The following is a 21,516-nucleotide window of genomic DNA, read 5'->3' on the forward strand; positions in this document are numbered from 1 at the left end:
ATCCTAGATATATCAAAACTTTCTTCGCTTCAAATATTAATATTTATGAATAAATATAAGAATAAATTGTTGCCAAAGTATTTTCCTGACATTTCACATCGACTTTTTCACAAAAATATAACCTTTGGTCAAATACCAACCATAACTAACACTTGAGCAGAGTAAAACTACAAGTTTCAAAATTCTCAATTATCAGCCAAGGCCCGTCATGGAATTAATTAAAAAATAACAGTTTAAAGAATTTGAAAAGCACTTTCTCTTTTAAACTACAAATGAAATTGCAACTCTATAATTTCTGGCATAAATAAGAATGTTTGTATATGTGCTATGCCTATGTGTATATATATATATATATATATATATATATATATATATATATATATATATATATATATATATATATATATATATATATATATATATATATATATATATATGTGAATGCATGCATGTAAGAGTTTTTAACGAATATACGAATTTTTTGTTTCTACTAGAGATAATTGGCTTTCAATGTTAAATTGGGTAAAGTTTAAAGTTAAAGCGAGGAGAAATGGCGTATTCACGAATTATGACTCTGCGCTGTACATAAATTATAAATATTTAACACTATCGTCGCAATTGGTTCATTCGGGGGGAAAGCAGAGGGTTACTAAATGTTTACGTAATTTTATAGGGTTTAGGGGTCAAAAAGAAAGTCTAGAAGTTTAACAAGTTGTCGAAAAGGGGAAGGAGGAGTTAAATAATGAGAAAAAATGGTTGACATAATCAATGGACAGCCCCTTAACGCAAAAAAAACAAAAAATTCAACTTTTCCATTGTTAGTGACGTCATCAAGTGTTAGTGACGTCATCAAATGAGACTTTTGACCCAATAACTACTAACCTGGTGAAATTCTGTACATGAGTTTTTCATATTTTTTGTTCAGGACAAGGTTACCAAATGTTTGACATAAATATTTGTTTTTAGTTTGACTTTATAAAAAATATTATAGCGTGACGTCATCGGTACCAAAGAAGGCCCTGAATTCAGCATTTTAAAAATGACCCGTAATATTTTTTTCAGGACATTAACCTTGAATTACATTAACGTGGGGTAATTGAACACCTTTTTTGTAGCTTTTTTCAATATAAAAAAAACTTAAAGAAAATTTGAAAAAGTGATATATGTTCTTTTAGTACTACACTTAATCTTTTTCAGAGGAATGTTGGATTTAAGAAAAAATAAAAAGCGAAGAATTTATGTTGTAAAATATACGGGTGCACAATTACCCTACGATATGGGGTAAACAAGCACCTGAATATTTTTTTGATAAAATTATCGAATATATATATATATATATATACATACATACATACATACATACATACATACATACATACATACATACATACATACATACATACATACATACATACATACATACATACATACATACATACATACATACATAAATACATACATACATACATACATACATACATACATACATACATACATACATACATACATACATACATACATACATACATACATACATACATACACATTTGATAAATATATATAAATTACACAATAGGCTAATACCAGTTAAAACCAAAAATCAAATTACGAATAGGCTAGACTAGGCCGTGGCCTGGGTCTCTGAAGATCCTCAAAAACTGGATGTCTACAAATTTTTAAATCTCTTTTTTTTTTATAAATAATATTTAGACAAGTTACATTGTAAATAAATCAATAATGCAAAAAAATTTTATCACTTTTACTTCATTATATATATTCAGTAAATAAATCTTTTGATCTTTTTTTCTTTTTTCTTTTGTATACCATCTGATTTTTTGTCAGAAGCTTCTTGTAGCTTTATATACATCTTGGAGCTTGAAGACATATCATATTCAATAACTTCTTTAGAAGTATTCAAATTTAATTTAGAATTTCTTTCCTTTCTATATTTAAGGAGACATTAAGTTGTGTATTTATTATTTTGATTAGCTTGTGTTTTGATTGGGATTTAGAAACAGAAGATTTTGTTGCAACATCTTTCAGTGAAACACTTTTTCCTGTTGAAACCTTAACCTTTTCCCCAAGCATTGTTGCCCCAGGCTTTTTAGCAGAAGCTTCTCGAAGTTCTGCAAGACGTTAAAGAGCTAATGGGGAGACTAATTTCTAAGAGATTTAAATATGTCTGTCCTTTAAATCTTGTCTATCTTTTTTTCTGTTTAGTGGGTAGCTACCAGATGTTTTGAACCCATTTACAGCAAAATCTTTTATGTGTTTCATATTTGAATATTGTTATGATATATTGTATGTAAAGACCATCCTAATATTGTTAGCTGCACAAATTTTGATAACAGCAATAGATAAATGGCATGGTAAACTATTACCTATAAAAAGTTTTGGTGTGTTTTGTCAACATGTTCGAAGTAAGGTATTACTTATGTTTGCATCTAATCTTTTATGCAAACATTATAGACGCTGATGACTTTGATGTATTTATAACTCTTTCAGGATTTTTAATACCTTTCCGGAATATCGTTTGTTTTGATTTTGGGTCATCAGAAAGTTTAGTTTTATCAAAGTTTATAATGTTTGTGGTAGAACATTTTTTATAGTATCTTCTAAATTGTTAAAAAATCAATTTACAGAATCGCATAAAATTGCAACACGCTTTCGACAAATATTTTGACACGCTCGATAAGACAAAAAACTTTTATGCCGCTCTAAAAATGATCTTACCCAATCATCACCAGGCAAATTTCCTTTAAAACATTGTCAGTCTTTTCAGATTTGTTAGAAAACTTTGTATAAATGATTTGAGGTCTATTTTATCAAATGCCTTGCTAAAATCACTAAAAGTTGCAATGTATTGTGCAATTGACATCTTCTCGTCTGGTAGCAACGAACTTTTTTGACCAACCACACTACTTTTGTGTAAACCACTAATATGACACCTTAAAGTATGGTATACTACAAAAAATTTAAAATTCTAAGAAACTTTTAACTACAATTGCTAACTTTTAGTGTTTCCAGTTAATAGTTTTTACGGTATTTTTTGAATCTATACTAGGGGTGTTCAAAAATAAGATCATGGAAAAATTTTCACTAACAAATAGGCAACTTTTTGCGGACTATAATAAAGAAATGAAAAATTGTTTTTTGTTTTTTGTTTTGATTATTTTTTTACCTTGCGCGAGCCTCATAAAATTTTCAAAAAATTTTTTTTTTTATAAATTGTATAATATACCGGCAAAAAAGTAAAAAAACTGGATACTATTTTAACAAATGAATGTTTATGTTATTTAAAAAACCAAAATTATCAGCGTAGGTTTCATGCCTTGCGTCAGACCTGTAACCATTGTTGACACTTTTTTACCGGTTGCAACCAATCAATCAATGAAATCCAGGTTTTTCTGGCGGTGGATCTTCTGATGAAGATAGAACTCTTATTTTTTTATGTATGCTTAAATAATTTATAGAAGAAAAATAACCAGCAGTGTAATATGATTAACCACCTAAAAAAAAAAGGTGAGGGAGGGGGGAAGGGGGGAGAGGGAGCCGACCTCAGTCTTTCTCTGAAAAAGAAATGGGGAAGACACTTCTAAACCCTTTTTGGTTATTTCAATTTATTTATATTTTCTAATTATTAGAAATAACCAATAAGGATTGGAAGGGATTTAGCAGTATTAGCAAGAAACCAGAAACGAATTTAACAAGAAAAAATATGGTTGCATCATTGTTAATGATGTAATCATGTTTTTTCTGAATGAAGTCTTGAAGTCATGAAAAAATTAAAAATAGATAAGATTAGTTTAATATAATAGATGATTTTTAGAGAGTTGTAAGTTTTAGTTGTAAGTGAATTTTAATATAAAAAGCGAAATTTTTTCCTGTGATTTAGCTACTTTGTAATTTTCTTTTATAGTTATAGTATTTTTTTTTTTAATTTTTAAATCAAATGGCAATTATGTAAGATATTCAATTATGTAAGATATTCAATTACGTAAGATATTCAATTACGTAAGATATTCAATGTAAATCATTTAAGTTGCTAATAGAATTCAAAAATAAAAACAAGAAAGAGAGAATTAGAGCCTGTTGACAGTGGTAGTGGTTGTTCCAGCTCTCACAAGCCCAAAAAAAGCCGATCATAACAACAAAAAAATTGTAATTTTATTATATCAACTAACATAACTTGCTTTACTTTTTATAGAACTATTTTTGGCTGAACACAAGACACTTATTAAAGCTATCAAGATAGATAAATTTATATTCAAGGAAGACAAAGCAAATGACATTAATCAGAGATCAGAGCCTTAATCAGAGATCAGATAACAGATCGCAAAATGTCTATCAAAGATCTGGGCAAAGCCAGAGCTGACTATTCAAAGCAAAAAGAAAAAAGAGATCTGGAAAGAGTTACAAATACAATACCTTCTATTGTAGATGCTCAGGGTTCTTTACTTAATTCTTCAAATTCATCTGACACTCAGTTCAAGTGGCAGTGAATATCAGCCTAGTCCTGCCAAAAAAAAACACATCAAATCCTCAATCTCAACATATTGACATTAGCAAAGACACCATACATAACACAATGAGAACAGCTCTAGGAGTAAACACATCTGCCAATAAAATCGCTGCTACTCTAACAAAGTTGGTCATTGAAGGTTGGTCATTAATCCAGATAAGCTGCCTCATTCATATTCAAGTGTATATAGAATGAAAAATAAGATACTTGATGAAGATTTTGAAAAGTTAAAAAAATTATTGCAGTATCACATCAACTAAAAGGATGGCAAGCTTGAATTACATGTGTATGGCAAAATATTAAAGGATTTAATACCACTGAACACTGTGACAATACGAAGGACAGGATCTGTGTACTAAGTTTTGATGGCAAAAATTGTCTGCTAAGTGCACCAGGCATTGACTCTTGCACTGGCCTAAACAAGTTTAATGCAATCAGTAACCTTTTGAAGGAGATGGACATAGCCGAAAATATGCACTCTATATGCTTTAATACTACCAGCAGCAATACTGGCAAACTGTGTGGAACTATGTACAGGTGAATAAAAATAAGCATACATTTTTAATATCTTATTACTAACTTTGTTGTTTGAATTTTAAAAGTACTATAGCAGTTATGTGAGGCTACAGAAATATTGATCATGATTTAACTGCAGTAAGTATAAAATAAAAGAACGTTATGTACTTTTAAGACTAAGTTCTGACCTTGGCAAGCCCTTACTGATGCTGGCCTGCCGTCACCACGTAAAAGAGGTCTACATCAATCATTTCAAAAAGGCTAGTGGTTATAAGGCCGCTCTTAGTCCTGAAAATCCTCTTTTTAAATTGTTTCATAAAAAATTGTATTTCATTAATACTGAAAGTTGCCGCTGAATAGGTTTGAATGGAAATCTGTTTGTGGAACTTGACTAGAAGCTCAAGCCATTGAAGGACCAACTTATATAACTTATTTAAAAATTCAGAGGTTGGTTTAAAATTATTGTAAGCAGACATTTATTAAAACTCTAAAATTTTTAGTAGCATTTTTTTCATTGCGTTAAAGTATCTAGATTTAGAAAACATTCAATAAAACATTTAAAAACTTTAGACTGGTAAGAAAAGAGATGACTACCATGAGCTAGCAGAGTTATGTCTTATGTACCTAGACCCAAGCTATATCTGCAAATTTAAGAAATCTATGCACCATGCCAGATTCATGGCCAAAGGTATTTATTACCTGAAAATTCTCCTTCTTAAAGATTTTGTGCAAAAGCAAATAGATGGATTCATCTCATTACCAGGAGCTCTAATCACCAGGATGGGCAAGTTTATTGCTATTTTCTATACACTCAAGTTTCTGACTAATGAGAAACCAGGCATTTCTCCGTTACAGGTATTCAAACAAAACATAAATGTTAAGTTTAAATATAAATGGACTATTACAAAATTTCATGCAAACTATATAATTATAAAATTACAAAAATATATCATTTTTTTCTTCATCAGGACTTTAATTCTATTCAATCACTGAAAAGAAATGAAGCTGATCACCAAAAAGCTCTATAATATACCCATACTAAATGACTATGACATGGATAAACATAACAACAAAGGTTTCTTACCTGAAACAAAAGACATGCCTGTACTTGACAGGCGGCCAGAACTGGTTGATTTCATCACTGGTGATTAATGGCTAATTTGAGATTTTAGGTCATGACAAAACTAAGCCCAAATGGATGATTTACCCAGCTAGCTCCTGGAATATTGATTTTGATTATTTGGAGTTCCAGTCGTGTGTCAAAAACTTGTCTGTCATTAATGATTGTAGCGAGAGGGCTGTAAAGATGGTACAGCAAACAATGTATCAAGTTAAGTTTGAGCATAAGCTGCAAAAGCTGCTCAAACTTAAAAACGACTGGACCGTGTTTTCCTAAAAGACCAAAGCTGCCTACCGCAAATAAGCTGAGCAAAAAACACCAGCTCAATTTTTAAAAGAGTTTCCTGTCATAGAAGATGTAAATGTATCCAGCTTCTTTGAAATGGATACTGAACCAGATTGCAGCACTGATTTGTTTCCTGATGTTAATGCTATAGAACAACTGTTTGGTGACCACGAGGCTGCTAATGACAGCTAGCTAATTATTTTTTGTTGATTTTTGTAATTTTTGTTTAATACATTTTTACCATTGTTTGTTTATTATTTAAAAGAGATTGAGTGAGGTGGGCTCCCCCCCCCCGCCTTTTTTTTTTGCGGTTAATCAAAATACACTGCAGATTATTTTGTTTCTATAAATTATTTGAACATACAAAAAAAAAAAAAAGAATAAGAATTCTACTTTCATCAGAAAACCGACCGCCAGAAAATTTTTACCTGTTGACACTTACATTGTTGACACTTCTTACCTGTTGCTGTTTGCAACAGGTAAAAAGTGTCAATAATGGTTACAGGTTTGGTGCAAAGCATGAAAATGAACCTACAATGATAATTTTTGGTATATTTCTTTTAAATAACATAAATATTCATTTGTTAAAATAGTATCCAGTTTTTTGACATTTTTCCCGGTATATTATCCAATTTATAAAATAAAAGTTTTTTTTTTAAATTTTGGTCAGCGCGAGGTAAAAAAGTAATTTAAAGAAAAAAACAAGAAACACTTTTTTATTTCTTTATTATAGTCCGCAAAAAATTGCCTATTTTTTAGTGAAAATTTTTCCATAACCTAATTTTTGAACACCCCTTAGTCTATGCCGTGATATAATTAACTTGTTATCGGTTATTTATTTTCTTCCAAAAGAGCTGTAATTAACAACTTAAATTTTCTTAAAGTTACTTTATGTATTTTTAGCTTGAAAATGAACTAAGCATTAATGCTAAATGTTTTATTTGTCTTTTAAAATTAATATGTTAACAAGTGCACATTACCCCATAAAGTGCTCGAATACCCCACGCTACAGTATTTAATTAGATTTTGTAATATCACGTCATTTCCAAAAAAACTACACGTTGCGTCCTTTCGATTATAAATTTACTATTCTTCAAGTCGGCTCATTACGGCAAACGGCAATGGGGAAAATCAATAGGAAATTTCTAAGTAAAGCAGTGGAACAAATCAAGCAAGTAAGTGACGAAGGATAAACCTGAGGTAATAATTTAAATAGACCTTTAATAATAATTCAAGTAGAACCTAATAAAGTCTTACCATAAAACATAATAAAATGTTTTACCTATAAAGTAACTTACTATTATATCTTTTTTTAGTGTTGCACCCATCTTTTCTAAATACTCATAAATGGTTTTCTAAATACTCATAAATGTCATAATGATGAGAATAAAAAACTAAATAATTGCTATGTCGACTATATTAGAAGACACTGTTAGCGCATTGATTTGTTTTCCCGCAATTCATAATTGTCTATTCTGATCACGTGACTTCAGTCGTAGGACCAGAGAAAACCTAAAAATCATAATGTTTTCCTAAAAACTTTTGTAAAGTCTATTTGAATTTATGTTAAGAATAATCTGACAGTTTTTTTTATTAATTTGTCTCGCCTACCCATACTTATATAAAAAATAAGCCCAAAAATGAGGAAAATTCAAAGCATAATATCACAAAAATCTAATCAACGAATCACAATAAATTCTTGTAGGTTTGTTCTTAACAATAGATAATTAGAACTAAAATGATTTATGGAATCTTAATAGAATAAAAAAAATGTATCATTTATTATGTATGCACTAAAAAAATACCAAATTCAGAATAAACAAAATAATTTGCAGTAAAAGAGTTTAATTATTTAATCGTATTTAAATAAACTATATGTATACTGAAGTATACATATTAAATTTAAATGAATTTTATTTATATACCGAAGATATTGTGAAAATTTGAAGTAAATTGAACTTTTCTAACCTGAGATATTTGGTTTGAAAGTTACAAAATCTTGCTAAAAACCAATAAAATGCAAAAAAAAAGCTGTAATATATTTAAAAATACCAGAGAATAAAATTTACCGAACCAGAGTGATTTTTATGTATTTTTCCTGATCTTGTTGTTGGGTTTACTACAATCAAATTCAACAATATTCTAAACAAACGTAATTTCTTAATGGCCAAATGAAGTTTTGAAATGGACCATGAGGGTGTGTTTTGAAATAAACTATAAGGGCGGAACTTAATTTTTATATTATTTGTAGGAATATCTAACCATGTCTACCTATTAATATCTCATAATATCTCTCTAACCATGCCTACCTATTAAAAGAAATCATACTTACGTGTAACAAAATCGTTTAGATGTGGTACAACCACAACATCAAATACTTTTAATTGTATAATTCTATTTACATATTGATGCTAACTTGTTCTTTTAAAATTTGTTTCAAAGCTTGAAATTAGGTATGTAATGGTATTAATTTCTAGTCCCTGGAACAGTTTTTCTCATAACAAATTTTTCATTTAGTTGTTGTTGCCTTGCTGTTGCTGTTACTTTGGTGATTTTAAAAATCTGAAAGTGTTTATATTGACAATACAAAACTTAAGAATATCATCAAATGACAGTTTACAGGTTTCCAGTGGTTGTTGTAAATATGCACTTGCTTTTATTCTCCTAACAGTACCACGGTACCATCACTAAGGAATTTTCCATGGCTGGTTGCAAAAAAATCAGGAAATCTTCTTTATGATAGCATATATTTAAAAAGTTAGTAATAGTTTTTGTAATTAGCTGATCATCCAGCAAAGAAATAATAAATTTTATTAGTATCCACTATATATTCTTTAATTTACTCTACAATTTTGTTTTGAAACTCAACTATATATTCTTTTATTTACTCAACATTTTGTTTTGAAACTCAACTAACTCACACAAAGCATATATCATGGTCATTGTCATCACTAAAAAAAAATACAACTTAGGCAGAATAATTAGTTTAGAAATTTTATTGAAATTAATAACAACAGGGTGTAATGTACATTTTTGTTTATTCCAATGGTAACTTTGTATTTCATCATATATTAAAAACTGATAGATTCTGGATTTTATGCAAAAACTGCCGGTATAATACATTCATTGTAACTATTTTCAACTATTTTAAACTATTTTCAAGCTCTTTTAAAAAATGAGTTTTGCATTTAGCAATATATGAATGCAAAGTAAGTTGATTAATGTAACTAATTCTTTATATCAGTCATTTCTTATTGATTTCCAATTGAATTTTTACATCTTCACCATCTAATTTTGACATTAAATTTTGATATGTAACATTACATACACAGTGTGTACCACTTGGGTGTACACACTTGTACATATTAGACACAAACTACAAAATTTTGAAAATCCAATTTTAAAATTAGGGATTTTACTTGTAAAACCAATGTAAAGTTCAAGAAGGTTGCATAGCATTAATTTTTTTTGTTGTGGAAATCTTAACACAATCTTTTTTACCAGCCATAATTGTGAAATATTCATCTTGTTGAAAAAATCTTGAAAGTCATATATTTTATGGCCAATTATTTTATCAGGTATAGCAAGTATCTTGTTTACATTTTTAAGTTGCCTAGCTTTTCATATTTATATGACATCTAATATGATGTTCAGAAACTTCAAAGTATTCTGCACCATGTTTTTGAAACCAAAATTCAGGTATAAGAGTTAATATTTGAATTTTACTTTTTAATGGTTCAAATTTTAATTTTATTATTAAAATTGTCAATTGATCAAGATCATTTGCTTTTGTTTTATCCGTAGGATGAGTGTAAAAATTTGGGGCGACACCACCCACCCCATTTTATTAAGACCTTTGTTTATTAATTTTTACTTGTTATTAACAAAAAAACTATATCGCAAACCTAAAAAAAAAAAAAAACAGTATATTAAGCACATGAGAGTCAACACTTGCAACTACTTCTTCCATTTTGCATATGTAAGTATGTTGAAAATCTCTTTCTAGAGTGCAAAAATCCTTTGAAATTTTTTTATAAAAAAAATATTTTGTGACAGCCATTATCTAAAAATTTTTTAATTCCACAAGATTCCATTTTATTAATATACTATTATTGATTATACCTATAAAAGATAATTTATACCTATAAATAAGTAATGTTTAAAATTAGCAATTAAATTTTTTTAAACCATTCAATTTTCAATTTCTTTTCGTTTAATGAAAACTTTTTTATCAATGTAAATAGTTGCTTATATTTATTTTAACATAACTTTTAAGTTTAGTTGTTCATTAAAAAAAATGTTGTTAAATTACATATCATACAAAATTAAACCATTTTCCAAATTGGTCATTCAAATTGGTCATTTCTAGAACAAAAATTTCATTTTAAATTTTAACCTGACCTGAAATAAAGCAGTAGTGACATAGTGGTAGAGCGCATGCCTCATAAGCAAGAAGTTCTGAGTTCGATCCTCACTGTCCCTGGTAGTACCATACTCAACTTGTTTCTCTGGGCAGCTGCCTTGTTCGTTAAAGTTAGTGTTTTGGAGTTATAGAGTTGAGAGAGGGTTGTAACAGCAATTAAAAGTAGCTTCATCTAATTTATTGGCCTTTTCAGCCTTGGGGAGGTGAATTAATCTTACCTCTTGCAAAGTTCACCAGACATGGTTGCTCTTTGTGAGACTAATTTAAATTCGGCTGTTCCTACTTCAGATCTCAGTATTATGAGGCACTATCCTTTGATTTGCAAAGGGTCCAATAGTCACATGCTTGGCTTAGAGGTATACTTACGCATAAATTCACCTATTTGTCAAGAAATCAGGTTTGAATCCGCTGACCATTCTTTTTTGTGATTCTGCTTAGCACCTGTTCACTTTTTTTCACCTGTCTCACTTTTCTTTTTATTTTTTGTTCTCCTTCTTCTCAAGACTCCTCTCTTTTAGATGTTGTCTTTTATTATGTTTCTGATCAAATGAAGTCAACCTCTTTACTCCTCTGCTAATACTTTTGTTATTGGTGATTTTAATGCTCATTACATTGAATGGCTTATCACATTGAATGACTCACATGGATGACCCTGTTGACACTAAAAACCCATAAGTTCTGTGTTTCTCAATCTCGTATTTGTTTTCCAGACAACCCTAATTGCTTACCTTCAATCCTTAATTTGTGTCTTGTTTCTGACCTTAGCTTGTCTTCAGTTTCTTCTTTGTTTCCTTTAGGTGGTTCTCACCATGCAATAATAATATAAATCTTTCATCTTGTACTCCTTCTTCAAACTCTAACCGGGATTCTTTTTGTGATTTGTTTGTAATGTTCCTTGCGCTGATGCTTTTTCTCTTTCCACTAATGAATGCACCTCTTGCATAGCCTCCTGGATCCAGGCAGGATTGTGGTTCCAAATCAAGTCTCATTCTACTCTATACTTTTACCTTGTGCAGTTGCTATATCTAATCATAATCATTTTTTTCATCATTTTCAAATGAACAACTTTCTTGAGAACAAATACTTATTTATTATTGCAAGAAATCAATATAAAAAGGTGCTGTCTGATGCTAAACTCCATCATTCTTAGTTTACTAAATGTTGTATCTTATCTCTGAAGTTAAGCTCAAGAGACTTTTTGAAAATCTTCTATAGCATCATTAACAAAGGTAAGTCTAACATTCAATCTCTAATTTATGAGACTGATCTTAAAACCTCTCCCTGGGATAAAGCAGAACTGTTTGCAAAGAATTTTTTCTGATTTTTTTTTGTTGAGTCTTATGTCCATACTTTTCCTGCCATCACAGTTAAACTGGTCAATCAATTGTTAGAGATTCAAATCACTCCAACTTCTGTTGCTAAAGTCGTATTTCAGTTAAATTCTTCTACTACTTGGGATTCATATACAATTCCTATTATAGTCTTACAAAAGTGTTCTCAAGAACTCTCTTCAATTCTCTCTAAACTATTTAATAAGTGCTTGACAGAATCTTGTTTTCCTGCCTGCTCTAAAATAGCATCTGTTGTTCCAATTCTTTGAGTCTTTAATTTAACATCCCATCTTGAGTCAAACAACTTACTGTCAGAAAATCAAAACATTTTTTTATCTTCATGTTCTATGGCTGACTTGATTACTGAAAAATTATTTCAAAGCAATGAAGTTTGGAATGCAGTTCTTCTTCATCAGCTTGATTCATCTGTCTATCTGGAAAAGATTTTGAAATTGTCAAATTATTTCTTCATTTCAATCATCTTGTGTATTTGGAAAAGTTTTTGAGATTGTCAAATCATTTGTTACTAACCGCTTCATTAAAGTCATCCTCAAAAGCCAACATTCTTCTTTTTTTCAAGTAACTTCAAGTACCTCAAGGGTACCTCAAGATTCTATCCTTGATTCTATTTTGTTTCTTATCTACATTAATGATCTTCCTGACAACCTTATATCTAAAGTGGCTCTATTTGCTGATGACCTTTATACTCCTATCTTGACAAAAAGTCTTCTCTTTTTGATTGCTTAGAACAGGCAGCTGATTTTGAATCTTATTTCATTTCTGTTTCAGATTGAAGCTTGCAGTGAGTTATGAATTTTAGGTCCAACAAAACTCAGTTATTTACCGCAAACATCTATTGCAACACTATAAACATTCATATATTAATGGGCAAGCCTTTGATATTTTTATCTATGTTTTCTCAGATTATCATTGACCTCTTATGGAAACCATAAATACAATTGATTTCAAAGCTAGCATATGTTATGGTTGTTTCTCTTTATTCTGCTCACCATTATCTTACTCTTTATTCCATTCTCTACTTCTACAAATCTCTTATTTGTCTTTGCATGGAATACTGTTGTCATATTTATGCTGATTATTTTCATGATGCTCTTTCTCTTTAGATAAGGTCCAAATATGCATTGTAAATCTCTCCCATAGTTAATAAGTTGCATCACTTTCTTCTTTCTATAAATACTATCATGGTCATTGCTCAAAGCAGTTATCATCTCTAGTTCCATCAACTAAAACTCATTCTCGCTTGACTCATCATTCAGCAAAGTCTCATTATTTTACTGTATTTGTCCCTGCATGCTCTGAAAACCATTCTTTGTTAATTTTTTTTCTGCGCACTTCAACCACTTAGGAACTCTCTACTATCTTCACATTTTCCTGACTCATACAATCTACAACTGTTACCTTTAACTCTATTTTTTGTTTTCTAATTTTCTATAAACTTTCAACCTAATATTTACATTGCAGATATTTTCACTTTGCCATTTTTCAGCCTTTTAAATTTTAAGTTAAGAAGGTTATAATTTTTTTTAAATGTAACACAAGTTAATAAAAAGCACTATTTTTAAGACAGAATTATCCAGATAATAGTGTAAAATAATCAGACACTAGAAAGACGTTAGAAAAAAGATTAGAAGGTATCAATTATATACTTTTACTTATCATTATCTGATATGTAAATTTATTTATTTTTCTGTTATTTACAATTATTGTATTTTACATATCATTATTAGCATTATTTACATAAAGCAGACAATGATATGTAAAAATCAATAAAAACAAATGGTGCCACACAGGCCATTGGTTTTAATATATTGAACTAAAGCATTGTCTTAGTCAAAATGTAGGTCTTGTGTCTTATGTCTTGGTCTTAAAACAACTTGAGATTCATATTATTAGTCTTGGTCTTGAAAGCCTGGAGTATTGGTCTTAAACTTATTACTGTCTCATACTTTCTTGACCCTAACAAAAAATATCAACACAATCGATGGATTAGGAATTAATATTAAACTGTTACTACTAAGAATAATGTGTTATCTAAGTTATGAAAATAAGTAATTCAGATTTGTCTAACTTCTTACATAAAGTATTTAAACAGAATAAACTTTTTTTTTCTTTTTTTCTTTCTTTTTTTTTCTTTTTATTTTGTAACTATAATATGTGGCTATTATAGTTACAAAGAAAAAACAACCGACATGTATATTATTTGTTTCAGAGTGTAATGATCTTATAACATTTCTTATTTGTACATTTTGTTGACCTATTAGTTATCTGTTCATATTAAAGATATCTTTTGTAGACTGCAACAGTGCACTGCACAATTTGTGATAACGTAATTATAGTATACATGAGTGATTTTTGTAAAAGTCGTAGTTGCATAAAATAAGTGAAGTTTTTAAAAATAACACGATGTTTTTAATTCTTAACATGTTTTGTAATATACATTACAATAAGTACATTTTTAAAAACTTAATTTTACAATAAAACTCTAAATGTTAAAAAAATATATTTACATGTGTAATTATGTTTTATTGAAGTGTATTGTGTATAAATGGTAAAATTATACATCAGCTAAAGGCCTATGAATAAACATACATGTTTAAGCATGAGTCTTATTGCGTTTAACTTCTAAGAATCTACCTCTAGATCTTGGTTATGTAAAAATTTATCTTGGTCTTGCTTTAACTTTTTGGTGTCTTAGTCTTAGTGTTGGTCTTGAAGTCTTCAGTCTTGGTCTTGGTCAGGAGCCCAGATATCTTGGTCTTATTTATACAGTGGCGGATCCAGCATTTTTTAATCTTTGAGATAGTTAACTTCCAGACATAAAGCTAACTCCAAACATTTATATGTTTTTACTTATATCAAATAATGAGGGTCTACAAAAAATTGCGATGATTGAAGGCTGGGAACAAAAAAGCCCCAAAACTTTTGCAACACTTACCCCAAACATGAGAGCAACAAGTTGATGTAATATTTTTTATACCATTATTAACTAGACTTACATTCACCGATAATTTTTAAGTTTCATAGTATTATCTCTAAGCGTTCAAAAATTATGACCATATAAAAATTACAACCCCCTCAAATTGAGGGGGTTGTAATTTTTATCCCCTCTCCCTTTGACAATATCGATGGGACGCAGATCCTGAATGCACATCATTGCCAACTTATTGCAGTACTCTTCCTTTTTTTTCTCGATTCATTACCACAGTCGTTGTGTTAAAATAACAAGTTATCAAGCTATTTCCCATGTTTCTCCTAGCACTAGATGTTGAACCTGCACCAGATGTCCCAGCAACCAGATTTGAAGGATGATGCAATTTCAGGTGATTCTGCATTGCAGACAAACTTCCTCCTTTGTATGATATGGTCTCCCCACATACATCGCACAAAGAAACATTATTACCTGCTTTCTTAAAATACTTCTATACAATGCTCTTCTTGTGGCTAGACATTATGCTCTGAACAAATTAAGTACCATATTGAAAAAAGTAACCTTTAAATTATATAATATGTTTCAATATTCATGCAATTAAGTTTTATTATTAAGAAGTTGAAGTTAAGCCTAAAACTTTCGTTAAAACTTTTTACGAAAATTTAAGGATATTGAGTTTATCATAAAAAAAAACTCAATATAATTTAATAAAATATTATTAGATATTATTATAAAATATTTAAAAAATCATCATTAATTGCAAAAGTTAGAAATATTTATAAAGTTATAATTAATTGTAAAAATTTATTATTAAACTCTTTCTCTACCAGCCACTATAATAAAAAAAAACTTTGCTGTAACCGCACATTTTTTACAATAAAATTTGGATGACATTACACTGAAAACGAATTGAAATTCGAATAGTAAACTTCGTTGAAAGCTTAATAAATTAACTTAATTTATATAAATTTTTAACATGTTTTATTTAACAACAAAAAATGCAAAGTGCTGAAAACGATTGTTTTTATAAATAATAACTAGTCCAAACTTATAACAAATATAATAAGAATGTTTTTTTTTAAAACTAATTACTTACCTAAATTCTTAAACACTTCTAACAAGTTAAGTTTACCGTTGAAATACTAAAGCCACTCAAGGATGTAATAATCAATTTTATATTATGTTATTTCTTATATTTAATAATAATTTTATTATTATTATTTAATAATATTTTATATAATAATAAATCTTGTTTTATATCCTTGTGCTGCTTTATTTTAGAACTAAATTTAAAGTTTTTTTGTCTCATGTATTTCTTAACTTTGTAAAGTGATTTTTTATAACTACACAATCTTATTTGTTATTACTTTTGTAGAGAATTAATTAAACTAAAAGAACAAAAAAATTATGTTTCTAGAATAAAAATTAATGTACAAAAAAGAATATTAATCCTTTTTTGCAAAGCATACTCAAAAGTTACTACCAGCGGCTTGCGGTAAAAATTTAACAAAAATCAAAAGCCGCTGTCAGCGTCAGCTTGCTTGCAGTCAGTGTCAGAGTCAAAGTTTAAGTATTTATTTTTTAATTTTTAGATTTATTTCTTTTTTGAATTATCTTTCGTATTTTAATATAAATTTGTAAATATTAAGACAAATTCGAAAAATTTAAAAGCCGGTTTTTATCATTCGAATATCGATATTTGATATTCGAAAGGAAATCCGGATATCCGACTATACGGTTAACCGGTGAAATCACTTTATATATATATATATATATATATATATATATATATATATATATATATATATATATATATATATATATATATATATATATATATATATATATATCAGACAATAATTTCATAAAATCATGCTAATGTTTGGCAAATCAAAAAACTGGCCCTATAATTCAATCAAGGTGGCTTGTTCTTTAAGCTACATGAAAAAGTAGCTAGTAAAGTGTCTTGTTTTAACAGCAAGAAGTAACATTTAGTTTTAATATTAATTTTAATTTTTGAGTAACTCTAGAATAAGCTATGGTATAAAGAAATGAGGCATATTTCGAATCTGAAGAAAGATGATTATACAAGTTAACAATATAAGGTTATAAAAGTTAACAAAGTTAAATAAACTCATTTCTTTATACCATTATATTCTAATAGAGTTACTAAAACAATTAAAATGAATACTAAAACTTAATGTTACTTCTTGTTGTTAAAACAAGATACTTTATGATTAGTTGTATAGTCTTACTTAATAAAGCACACAAATTATTAAGATGAATATTTTATCAAGTTGCTTTATATCTATAAGCTTTAATTTTAATAAATGTCTTTATAAATGTAATTTAAGGAAAAAGTAGCAGTAAGATAAAAAGGTCATTGGCTATTATTAATGTGCTAAAATTTTAAAATGTAGAGTCTGAGACTTGATATCACATTTTCAAGAAAGTTAAAATTTTACTATTTTAACCAATTTTTCATGAGTTTGGTAAATAGTTATTTCTTTTTTTTGATACAATAACAATACAATATGGTAACTAAATAAAATTAAATATTAAATAAAATATAACTTTAAAACATGAATAAAAAAAATATTTTGCCATGTTGTCTGATGCAGTTAAATAAAGTACTAATTTTGATTTAAGTTCTGAATCATGAACTTTTGAATGCAAGGAGAAACAAGTGTGATCCTACCAGCCATATGGTGAGGATTAAGTTCTGAACTAATAAAAAAGTGAGTACTTATTGCATAAAGTGTTGGTTCAAACATGGGCTTACCAAACAATTATATTTTGCTTTACAATCCAAGTTTTTTAAAGCTATATCCTGCATCAGTACAATATGATTACATTTTTGTTTATTGTCTAAGTTATTTTTAGATATATCAAGTTTTAGGTAAATTAGGTATATCAAATAATTTTTAGGAAAATGGTACTCCTCCACCATATGAAAATTCATTCTCACAACATAAAAATAAAAAAGGCATTCGTCTATCATGGAACAACCTTAGCGTTACTACTATACCTAAAGTCTCACCTATACAGAAGCTTTTTTCAAAAAAAATATCATCCATAGAAAACAATGGAAAAAGGATTATAAAATCAAGTTAGTATTTTTCATTTGATAATATAATATTATAAATTTTTGACTTTGTTTGGACAAATATTCAATATATTTGCAAAATACTGATTGGTGAGTGTTCTGTAAATTCTCTTATTTACAATAATTATTTGTAAAAACTCTTAAATACTCTTACATACTGTTTTGTGAATACTCTTACATACTTGTAAATATTCTTACCCAGCTGTCACATATACATTAAGCCAATGTATTGTTAAGCCATTACAAATGTTGGCTGTTTTTTCTGATGCAAATCTGAAACTGATGATAAGTGTAATTAAGTAAAAGTCGTTTATTAGCTTTATTTATTTTAGCGTTATTTTATATGTATTTATATGTATATATAAATATATATATATATATATATAAATATATATATATATATATATATATATATATATATATATATATATATATATATATAATATATATAACAATAATATAAACACTAGGAATCACAACAATCTTCCCATCTATATAGAAAAGACGACTAGTTTCCTCAGTTAAGTATAAAGTCATCAAATTTTACAGGAACTTTGCAAGTTCTTGTAGAACGTCCCAAAACGTCATTAGATGACTCATTTATTGGTTTATTTACTTTAACACTTATTTCAGATGTAATTTTTGGTGATGGGTTTTTATTTACATTAAATACTTGGGCAGTTACATTATCATGAGATTTCGGTGATGTTATTAACATTAAATACTTCCGCATTTACATTATCATAAGATTCAATAATTCTATTCTCGTTGATATTATAAGACTTTTCTTGTGGGGCAGAATATGGTGCAAGATCTTGAAGTGAAACAGTTGATTCTCATCCATCAGGGTAACGAATATTAGCATATGTTGGGTTTACATCCACTAATTCGACTTTATCAACAAGATTATCGTTTTTGTTTGTTCGCACGAATTATCTAAGAAAAATGGGACCAGGAGTTAACCATGAGGGTAATGAAGTTCTACACGATGAAGGTCGAGGGAAACTCAATAATCTCTCATGGGGTGTACAATTAGTTGCAGTTGATAATAACAAACGGAGTGAGTGAAGGGCATCGGATAGAACAACTTCCTAATTTCTAACATCTAGGTTGTGGGTTTTTAGTGCCAAACAAATATTTCTCCATATCAAACCATTATATCTCTCAACTTGTCCATTACTGATTGGATGATATGGAGTAGAATTACTTGTTGCAATTCCTTTCTGAGTAAGGTAAGATTTTAGTTCATTAGATGTGAATGATGAGCCTCTGTCAGTATGAATGTAAGTTGGAAAACCACAAAAAGAGAATATTTGGTCTAAACATTTTACAACGGTTGTTGAACTGATATCTGGACACAAGATAGCAAATGGATACCGAAAATATTCTTCAATAACTGTAAATAAATACTTATTTCTAGAATTAGATGGCAATGGTCCTTTAAAATCTATACTTGGACGATCCATTGGACGTATGGATTTGATTAACTCACTGACATTTGCAGATCGATAAAACTTTGGTTTTAATTCTGAACAAATATGGCAGTTAGAACAAACTTTCTTGACCTCTTCCGTGGAAAAAGGTAAGTTCTTAGATTTAACAAAGTGAAGCACACGAGTGACTCCTGGATGATATAAACAGTTATGTATATCGCTTAGGTTTGTTTGAGGTTGAGTTGTGGCACAAAAAGCATGCGTAAGTGCATCAGGGACTACATTATCACTTCCAGGATGATATGATATAGTATAGCTAAACTCTGATAACTCGATCCTCCAGCACTGAATCTTACTATTTTTTATCTTTGTTTTCTTTCGGTTATCAAACATAAAAGCTACAGAACGCTGATCAGTGATTAACTGGAATTGATTTTGTAACAATAAATGTCGCCATTTATTTTTACAAAACAGCTTCAATAATAGCTACTGCTTCTTTTTCTACTGCTGGATAATTAATTTCACTTTTGCTTAATGTCGGAGACATGAAAGCAACTGGACGACCATTTTGATTCAAGGTAGTTGATACAGCTACATCGGATGCATCGCATTCAACAACAAAAGGTAAGCTCTCATCAATAGAACTCAAAGTGGCAGAGTGAAGTTGCCTTTTAAGTAATCGAAATGCTTCAAATGCTTCACTATCGATTGGGAAGGATTTAACATTAATTAAAGGGCAAACTTTATTAGCAAAAGAAGGGATCTATTTTGAGTAATAAGAAAACATACCCAAAGTTCGACGAAGTGATAAAATATCAGAAGGAGGAGGTAGTAAATCTAAAGGACGTAGCGTTCAGTATCTGGTTTTATATTGTTATGACTAATGCAATAACCAAGAATATTTATCGAAGGAACTAAAATGACAGATTTTGATTCATTTAATGTTAAGCCCCAATGTTATGAGGCGCTTTGAAACTGTAGACAATTTTCATCATGATGTACCTGATCATAGCCACCAATGGTTATATTGTCAAGGTATGGAAAAGTGCCATGTAACTTTTCTTCTTCAACAAACTTGTCCATAGATCTTTGGAACATAGACACACCATTAGTAACTCCAAATTGAATCCTGCAAAATTGGAACAATTTTCCATTTGCCTCAAATGCTGTATACTTTTTATCTGAATTTTTTATAGGAATTTAATGGTAAGCACTTTTTAAGTCGAAGGTAGAGAATACCTTGTATTTTGCAAGTTCATTTATCATATCATCTATTCTAAGAAGAGGATATGCATCCAATTCAGTGTAAAGGTTAACTGTTTGAGAGTAATCAATGCAGAGTCTTTTTTTGTTTGATTTAGTAAGATCCTTTACAACCACTACTTGGGCTCTCCATAGTGAGAAACATGGCTCAATTATACCATCTGATAATAGCTGTGATATTTCACTTTCAATAAAATTTTTGTCATCTTTATTAAATCTTCTTGATTTAGTAGCTATTGGCTGCGTTTTATCTGAAATACTTGTAAACAAGGAAGGTATTTTTATTTTAGCCTTTTGCAGTGCACATAGGTTATTTCTCCTTGCGACTATAAAGTCTTCTTTTTCTTCACCAAATGGAAAAGTAAGATTTTTGTGTTGCTTTTAGAAGTCATAGCCAAGTATGATATCACTACAAAGATTTTCCAAGATACCAAATTGAACATTATTATACAGTAAGCCATTTAGTTCGAGGTTAACTGAACAACAACCCACTAATCCAGACTCCATTGTTGTGAGTGCCATAGAAATTTTTCTTTTACTGGGTAATGTTTTTATTTTCAAAGTATC

General features: G+C 29.1%; 1 protein-coding gene across 1 annotated transcript in view; it reads left to right on the forward strand.

Annotated features, from left to right (window-relative positions):
- The window catches only part of LOC100213760 (protein white), an 85,053-nt gene that overhangs the window by 13,237 nt on the left and 50,300 nt on the right, over positions 1 to 21,516 (forward strand). Inside the window, exon 2 of the mRNA XM_065805540.1 lies at positions 18,076 to 18,256. Within this exon, the coding sequence (XP_065661612.1) occupies positions 18,076 to 18,256 (181 nt within the window). The remainder of the gene's footprint in view (positions 1 to 18,075; positions 18,257 to 21,516) is intronic.

Source organism: Hydra vulgaris, chromosome 09, assembly GCF_038396675.1.
Source record: "Hydra vulgaris chromosome 09, alternate assembly HydraT2T_AEP".
Taxonomy (NCBI): Eukaryota; Metazoa; Cnidaria; class Hydrozoa; order Anthoathecata; family Hydridae; genus Hydra; species Hydra vulgaris.